Source organism: Strongylocentrotus purpuratus, unplaced genomic scaffold (assembly GCF_000002235.5).
Source record: "Strongylocentrotus purpuratus isolate Spur 01 unplaced genomic scaffold, Spur_5.0 spur5_scaffold_5, whole genome shotgun sequence".
Taxonomy (NCBI): Eukaryota; Metazoa; Echinodermata; class Echinoidea; order Camarodonta; family Strongylocentrotidae; genus Strongylocentrotus; species Strongylocentrotus purpuratus.
In genome coordinates this window covers 9,597,047-9,606,239 of record NW_022145611.1, presented here as the reverse complement: position 1 = coordinate 9,606,239, position 9,193 = coordinate 9,597,047, and the positions used below count along the sequence as shown (strand labels likewise).

The 9,193-nt window shown below is 36.5% G+C and overlaps 1 protein-coding gene across 1 annotated transcript; it reads right to left on the bottom strand.

Annotated features, from left to right (window-relative positions):
- Positions 1-901: 901 nt before the first annotated feature.
- LOC594183 (trafficking protein particle complex subunit 6b) lies at positions 902-7,288 on the bottom strand. Its single transcript, XM_030998634.1, has 5 exons — positions 7,116-7,288; positions 6,122-6,301; positions 3,605-3,688; positions 2,951-3,044; positions 902-2,620 (listed from the first exon to the last, which is right to left on the bottom strand). Exons 1-5 carry the CDS (start codon positions 7,194-7,196, stop codon positions 2,589-2,591), a joined length of 471 nt encoding a protein of 156 aa, XP_030854494.1. The 5' UTR covers positions 7,197-7,288; the 3' UTR covers positions 902-2,588.
- Between the last annotated feature and the right edge of the window lie 1,905 nt (positions 7,289-9,193).

Genomic DNA, 9,193 nt, shown 5'->3' with positions numbered 1-9,193 from the left:
TTGTGCGTACACCCATCCTGCTTTCTTGTTATCCGGATATCCAAGAACCACTTGAGATATGAACTTTAGACTCAATGATAGTATGTATCACCATAGTAAGACAATCTGATTAGATTTTGGATTTACTAAGTCAAACGTCATGGGTCAACTTCTGAAATTCCAGCGATTGGCCTCTTTCATGGTGAAATCTCAAGAACCACTAGATATACAATGCTCAAACTTAGTGATGTTATGTACCAACATAAGAAGAATTTGGGTTCAAAGGTCAACAAAGTTAATTTCTGAATTTACACGTTTTAGCCCTGCTATTGCAATATCTCAAGAACCACAAGAGAAAGGTGTTTTGTTTTCATTGTGATATGTCACCAATAATTCCATCCCATTTCTTTACTGAATTTATGGGAGACAAAGGTGCACAAACTGCGCAATAAATTTAGAGCGCAATAATTTTTTTTCTATTTCTCTTGTGAACTGAGAAAGATTTCACATTGCAATTATGAGATAACGGTAGTTTGTTGTTACTTTAGTGAAATTGTTTAGATTTTCTTTATAAAATCCTTTTCTCACACAAAATTGTCCTTGGTGGCCATGTCCTAAGCTTAACACAAACTTTGTACTTCATTAAAATATTATGAGAACCAAGTCATATAACGGTAAACAAGCACATGTGGAGATTCACTTTCAAGTTCTTGATTGTAGCAATTAGAATTAGTACTTCAGTATAATCCATTAAAGATATCGATACAAAACAGAAAGAAAATTACAAATTTAATGATTCTATAAGGTCTAGTATTGGTTAAGATCATGGACTTGGTGAAAGTGTGTTGTCTGTTTAGCTACTTTTCATGCATGCATGATTTGCCTGTAACCTGGTAAAAAGAAGAGCAAAAACTAACTTGCATTTCATGGTTACTTGATTCTTTATTAATACCATGTCGAATAAATCAATGCACATATATTTATCTCAAACACAAAATAAAAAACTGAACAAAATCTACAGGGAATGCACATGTACATGTATTAAGTTTAAATACACAATTAGGTAAATAGATTTACTACAACATTGATTCTCCATGGTAAATTGAAGTAATCAAATTTTATCTTGATTTGTAGACATGGGCACAAAAAGGTGATATTTTACATGTCCCTACAATCATACACTTTTTGATTACCTATGAATGATACCCGGTTTAGCTCAATTTATGTTCTTTAGTGTACAGTGTAATTGGTAGAAAAGCACTTTCTGTTTCCATGGTGCAGTATTAAATCACCATAACAGAATCAAATGACTCTCGTACAGTATATTCTTCACATGCTATTTATCACACGGGTTAGAGTATGTGTAGGGTCCTTCATTGCGTGCAGGTTTTAACCCCCACCCCCAACTATGATAACACTTTCTATTAAATGACAGATAAAATCATATTTTCATATTGCTGCACCACATTTTTTTTCCTTTCAAGTGATCAGAAGGGACATGCGTTTACAATTCATAAAACAGAGATATTGCACAGCATTTTTATTATAACATGCATCATTTCTACTGACGCATGATTGGTATCTACAAATGCCTAACCTATCCATAATGGCTAACAGATAACTAAGGAATAAATGACAAAAATTATGTTAAACCATTATTAAATACCATGGAATAGGACTACATCTTTATTATTCACTACAGAACAATTTGTACAGAGAAATGTAATATTCATGGTCCATATGTGTTTAAGCTTCATTTGATTAACAGTTCATATGGCCTGTACAGAAGGAATGATCTGGTGTCCAAAGACAAGCCTAATTTTTTTAAAAGTATATTGTCATACCTATGAAAATTAAAAAGATCTAAATTTAGTTCATTTTTTTTATACAGACAGCTTCCAAGAGGGTGCTTACTTGAAATCCATAGTGTACAGATTTGGCAAAAAGAAATATGCCAAATGGACTGTGGCGCCTGCAAATACAGTACCGTTTTCAAAATTTGAAATCAAATTATGTAGTACCTACACTACAACAGTATATGTATGATTTATTCATCAAAATGTATGCAGGCTATTTAAATTTGTTGAAATAACATTCATGAGAAAGAGTATATGAGCAAGATGTGTATAGTTTCTAGGTCACTAAATAGTGAACTCCACGTCTGAAAACGGCTCATTCTTTTTCATTCTCATTTTCATGTCCACTTTTGTCCATCTAGATCGAAAGGTTCATGTCAATCCAATCTTAGGATACAATTCCCATTGCAAGATGATGATGTCACTCTCCATGTCTATGATGATGTAATATTCTGTTCCTATTCTGCATCCACTGCAAAGTTTGAAACACACTCCCATAAGATGGTATAGCAGATGAGCAAAATAGGGAAGTCTCTTGTACAGTTTGTCATGTTTCATAGCTCTTATACATGGAGAGCAATAAAAGTCCATTGTCTCTTTGGTGAGGCTGTACAGCGACTTCAAAGGCTTATATACAAAACCCCATTTCTGCTGCGACTAGCAAAAAAATAAGCTAAACATTTGGAGTCATTAGTGGGTTGTCCAGGCTTCACCATTTGACCTCGACGGAGATAACGCTAGCACAGGAAGATGCTACGTCCTCTGAATCATGACCTGAAATTTACCTGCAAAGCAAAATAAGATTAGAGATAATGATAATATAGTATGACTTCATAATGATACTATAAAGTACATGTAGTTATTAAGACTTGCAAAATGCTGTAAAGACACGGTCAACATCTTAAACTGAAGAGAAGTGCATTCTCTCACATGCATATTTAATTAACAATTGACAATTAATAATTGTACAATAATATCCAATGCTCAAGTGTGTAAATGTGCTAAGAAACCTTTGAAAACTGACGAGTTCACATTTGACATTTCAACTGTAGCAGGAACAAAATGTGATATAAACATTTTGAAATCCATGAATTAAAAAATCAGATTGTACTTACATGCCGGCATAGTGCTGACTTCTGCCGTCACAACACAGTTGACTCCTAGGTTTGCCAGACCACCTCGTATTAATCCACAAGGGAATGCCAAATACTGTGCAGAGATTGAGACAAAGAGAGTAAAATATTATTTTGATTGTAACATGTAATGTTCACAAGATTACTGGTGACTGCAGGTCATTTGAAATGGTATGTACAGGTACTATAAAGGATAAGACATAACATAAACATAATACTGTTTATAGCCATATCAAGAAACTAAAAACAAACGTTTATTACTTTATTACATGCATAGTGTACTGACTGTAGTATATAACTTATTTCATTATTATAAAAGAAAATGTTGCAACCTTCACATCCCCTCCACACAAAATCACATGGCAATGAATTAGGTTAACTGCAAACTGGGCTCTCCCAGACAACCATGACCCACCCCCTCCCTCCCTCCCCCACCTGCATAAGTACAAACATAACAACATGGGTTGTTTCTTTTATTTGAACTGGGATCACCCTGTATGTTTATCTACAAAAAAGCAATTGTCACTTCCAATTGCGAGCTTGCCTCCTAGCAAAAGGTCTACATAATAATGATGTGATAAGGTAAAAATAGATTATCTTGAACATACTCCAAAAAAAATAAAAACATTATCTCACCTGTGGAGCTGCTTCCATGTACTGTTTGCCTGATGACATCTGGGTGAGCAGTCTAAATTTGTTGTCTTGCAGAACATAGACCCCCTGAGAAGCAAAAAATATGACAGTTCTATTAAATTGCAGTTCAATAATGGGCTCCAGGAATACACACACATAATTTACAATAGTCAAGTGGACAGTGTTGGATTCTGGTACCAGGCGTGGATCCAGGATTTCTTAGGGGAGGGGGCCCAACTTTTTTTTTTTTTGGCTCCCGAAAATTTGAAAATCGCGCCGGCCGAAAAGTCGCTCAGTGGGGGGGGGGGGGGTAGTGAGCAAATTTTTTTTTTTTTTTGACCCTCAATTTTTTTTTTTTTTTTTTTTTTTTTTTTTTGCTCCCGAAAATTTGAAAAACGCGCCGGCCAAAAATTCGCTCAGTGGGGGGGGGGGGGGGGGGGGGGGGGGGTAGTGATCGCATTTTTTTTTTTTTGATCCTCAAAATTTTTTCAATTTGCACCCCCCCCTTGAGCGCCAGGGGGGGGGGGCCCAACCCCCAAAAAAGGTAAAAATCACATGATTTTACATGATTTTTTTCTCAAGGGGGGGGGGGCCCGGGCCCCCCGGGCCCCCCCCCTGGATCCGCCACTGTCTGGTACTACAAACAATGTATTATGTCCACCCTCCTTTGTATTACTTTTTGATTTTTAACCATAAATGAATAAGAATCTTCAGTCTAAAAAATTATTATCAGCTTTCTGGATGCATAAATGATAGGCCTGAGTCAAACCGTTTAACCGACGGTTATCCGACCGCATTCATCAAAACCGTTTAGCATTTCTCGCTCCGGTTAACCGTTATTTGCATACATTTTTGAATGTGCTAATAGCCGATGATAAAGATAATCAAAGAAACCGCAGTGTACATGTAATGTTACACCCTGGCCGCTGCGCGCCAGCTTTCTGGTAATCCCCATGAATGAATTTGTAAACAATAAAACAACCAGCCCCCTTCTCTTTTTTCTCACCCTCTTTATCCCCTTCTCTCTGCAATGTGTTCATCGCTCATGTACCTTGTCTTATTACTGCACTCTCAGCTCACAACTTTCTAAATGTTTACACATTCGATGGTCAGTTCCTCTCACATCCCTTCTCCCCCGAGTCTCTCTCTCTCTCTCAATATTAATATCCATCCCTTGCCGACTCGCCCCCTAAAATAATGTTCATATATAAATAAAATACAAAAATATTGATAACAATAATAATTGAAGTTATCAATCAACAAAGTCTTGGATATTGTGAGTAATTTAAGTTTTTGATCATTCTTCAATTCAGCCGATTAACACAGCCACCCTTTTTATCTAGTCTCACTTGTTTTACTTCTTCACTCTCTCATCATGAACCTAATAGGTTCATGCTCTCATGTCCCTGCCTCGTCCATGCAGGGACATGCAGGGACATGCTAGCCCATGCATGCTCTCTCAGTCACACACACATGTACACACAAACCTCCGGCGCCCAAATACACTGTACATACACACAGATGGAGAGCACATGCTTGTCACATGCACACATGTGGGCGTGGCTTCTTAACCTCCCACTGAACTGGGTACAGTGAAAGCACGCGCGGTCACCAACCTGTAATTTATGCTGGTATCAAACTCCACCCACATAGCTAGAGAACCTTCCTGATTGGTCACTAACTTGGATCAGCTCATTGCAGGGTGTGTCTTGGGTGTGTGTGATACACACTTCCACATAATTTCATATGGCAATGATACATGCAGGGAGCTCTCTCCCTGACCGACCATGTGCAAACATTGCATTGCAAAGGCATATAAACACGTCACAGATCAGCTATCTTCACAGAGTAACTTTGCAAGGTTAATCATGATATCAAATTCAGATGAGGAATAATAAGACATGTTTTATGTTGTTTATTACTGGTCTCTGTTTATCAGGATGACCCAATTTGTGCCATAGTCCGGGGCTGGGAATGCTCAGCCCGACAGTCTGAAGACCAGCAGGGTTCCGAGCTACAGCACTATTACAAATACTGTATTTTCACTTTTTCAGATTATTATTAAACGGTTAAACGAAACCGCCCGTATACTTTTAACGGTTAACCGTTTAGCACAAAAACCGTAATGACTCAGGCTTAATAAATGATGAAGTGCAAATATCCATGTTGCAGTAGATCTATGTGTAATATCCTCTAAAAGGGTGTGCTACAGAGCAAACAACATGACTCACTGCTCAATCTACATGTATTTTTTTTGGGGGGGGAAGGGGTAGAGGGGTTTTAAAACTTCAAAATGTGAGCCTATTGCTGCAAGAGATGTAAGGAAAGTTTTTTTTTTTTTTTTTTTTTTTTTAGAGAGAAAAGGCTTTTCTCACAGAAATGTAAATATATATATATATGTAAAAGTGAAATGAGACTATCAATGTTGCAATGTACTGATGGAGTAAAGCTGACTGGTTAAGCCTTTCGGAAGATCACTTTCTTTGAGGGTTACGGTATTCTTAAAAGAATCTCACTCACCTGATGGTTTGTTCTGAGATTATCGACCTGCTTCTTGTAGACCCCGTTCCACAGATCTTTACAAACAAACTTGATGATGTCCAGTTCACTGCTGAATCGAGGGCTTTCTCGCGTGAACTTCTCGATCAGGCTCTGTCCCACACGATAACCCATCTGCTCTAGCTTGGATATCACTTTATCCTGAAATAATTGCGAGACAAAAATACATAACATATCGTTTCATTCTAGGGATTGAGGAAATCATCATATTTGATACTTGATAGAAGATCAATGTAATGACATACATAGAGACTATACTCGGTATACTGCAGCAGGAATATAGAAAGTTGTAATAACAAAGTTGTTATATTTTGTTCAATAATTTAAGTTTAAGTGAATTTACTTTGCCTAGTTTTTTTTTACTCATTAACAAATTAATATTTTCATTACTTGTTGAGATTGCTGTAGCATGTAGTAGAGTCTAATGTCAATCAATTCAAAATATGGTTATGGATATCTATTCAAATGATGCTACAAAGTACAATAATGAGCAACTTTACAGCTTGACCATACTCTATAGATTATATTTGCCAGCTAAAGCCAAAGGTAGAGGCAAGGAGACATTTTGAGCTGCCTTAACTGGTTCAGAGTTCAGCCTCGGCCTCGGGCATCAATTTCAATTTGCAGAATAAGAATCTGCGAACAGATGAGATAATGTTTTCAAAGAATAAATTTTGAAAAACGATTACAATAACAACAATTCCCTTTCCATTCACCTCCCAATATTACTCTAACATGGTAATTATATCTTCATCAACATGATTATCATCAGCAACCATCATCATCCCCGTATAAAATGGGATGGATCACCATCAGTTACCGACTGCGAATGTCTGTTCTGCTAGGACATCGCGTCGCCAGCAGTTGCGGGTAAAACTAGGGGTGGGAGTGGCACTGCATCGCAGATCAGTCTCGGCAGTCTAAATCTGAAAATATAATTGTTGTAGAAGCTTACCTTGTCATCTGGGCTTGTTGTTCTCTGCACAAAGTTGACTATTTCCATGTGAAGAAAGTCGAAAATAAAATCGTCCGCCATTCTAAAGCTGTGAAGAAGAGATTTTAGTACAGAAAATACAGAAAACGTAAGATTTTTTAACACGTAAAGTTAGAGGTACGGTACGGTAGCTGCGCTGTTATAAGTTTGTTTATAAACTGCATAGCGCCAGCTCAGTTGGGTGCCAAAATGACAGGTGCTAAATATCGAGACGTTGGTTCATTGTTGATAAATATATAAATTAGGCGATGAGAAAGGCTACTGAAGAATCAATACTTGTTCAATATTTTGTATGAATTTCCCACTTTGTGCTCGTTATTCTGCAGAAATGTCAGTCCAAACATAGCCACAAAAAAGGTTTTAATCTCTAAAGACAACTACAGTAAATTTAAGTATATAGGCTAGAGCTCATGGCACTGCTCCCCCTATTAATAAAAATGGTTGTTAAATGCTTTTTATGGATTGTATCTATAATCTTTTATGTGGGTCTCTTCATGTGATTTTCTGAAATTATGCACAAAATCAGGGGGGGGGGGGCCCGAAGTATAATCACATGCGGGGATGTGCCGACCTAATTGGGTCGCTTTTTCACTAGTAATAAAAACCCTTAACAAGGATCCCATTTATTACACAAACATCACTGAACATGGGTCCTTTTTATCAAAAAATTCCAAATGATCACAATTTTAGGGTGTTCGCCATGCAAACTCCCGAAGAAAACTGTGGGAAGGGTTTTCGAGGCTTGATCGAGCGGCACACCCCGTCCAAACCAAATCTGATTACGCCCACCCCCCCCCCCCCCCCCTGGGCTAGAAACCTCACCAAAAAGTGTTCTCATCTTCAGAATTGTTCTGCTGGTACCAACTACTATATTGCATTCTTTAAAACCAATCTGAAATTATGATGTCTAATTTACTGATTAGATTTTGCAGCATGATTGTCCCTTTACTATTTTAAATATATGTAAGGATAAAATTAGGTGCTGGATGGTGCCCCTTAATTCTCTCTCTCTCTCTCTCTTTCTGTATATATAACTACCTCCCTTTTCCTCCCTCACTCTGTCTTCTCTTCCTTCTACCTCTCTTGCCATGCTTTTACAACAAGAAATAAAACAATGAGAAAAAGTGGCTAAGATTTGATGCGTAAAGGGACGCTTGTAATCAGTTTATAAATATGGCACATACATCATCATGTTCTTGACCAAAGAGAAATTGCACTATTACAGAGTGTTCAAACTAGGATTAATCATTTACTTTTCTTCATCAATTCAGTTTTTCTTTTATTCACTGGCAATTTTCAGTAGGAGATCGAGTGCAAGAACATGTGCATGGAAAGTTGAAAACAATTAAGTTTTCTACAGACAAGTTTGATTGCAGACTTTCAGAGATACCGTTGTGTTTACTAGAAACAGAGGCAATATTTATTGATGACTCCAACTTGTTATTTTTATATAAAGCTGACGTGGCCTTCTCATGTGCTGTAATAATGAAGATATCACTACTGTTATGTAACATTTCTATTCAAATGATTATTCTTACCTTCTTTGCAATATGCCATCATGAATTTAAGTAATTTGCACAAATCATCAAGTCAACTCTTGAAAAATTAAGAGCATTGCTGACATTTTTACATAAACAAATAATTATGAGTTTAATACAATGTTTAAAGCAGGTAAAACAAAATGTGGTTATTATTGATGAGATACTAACAAAAATAAATAGCAATTTCACAAAATCTACAAAACCTGCTTTACATAGGAAACATTCAAAAATTAGCAATATATATAATTTTAACCCTTAATTCTAAACTTTTAGAGGTGATATTATTGGCAACATATAATAGTAAACAACTAGATCTATCTCATTTTAGTAAGAGAAAAATGTTCTTCAATTATTGAGAGCATTGCTTACACTGATAAACAAATTCTATGTTGGGTTTAAAAAAAACTTATTTTAATACAAAATTTAAAGCAGAACAGGTAAAATAAAATGTGGTTATTATCGATGAAATACTAAATAATTTAAATTGCAATTTCACAT

Excerpts from the sequence above, each read along its gene's own strand:
- LOC594183 (XM_030998634.1), bottom strand. The coding sequence starts at position 7,196 with ATGGCGGACGATTTTATTTTCGACTTTCTTCACATGGAAATAGTCAAC. Across the intron at positions 3,689-6,121 it reads ATCTCAGAACAAACCATCAG|GGGGTCTATGTTCTGCAAGA; the intron begins GTGAGTGAGATT and ends TTTGCTTCTCAG. Across the intron at positions 2,621-2,950 it reads AGTCAGCACTATGCCGGCAT|GTAAATTTCAGGTCATGATT; the intron begins GTAAGTACAATC and ends TTTGCTTTGCAG.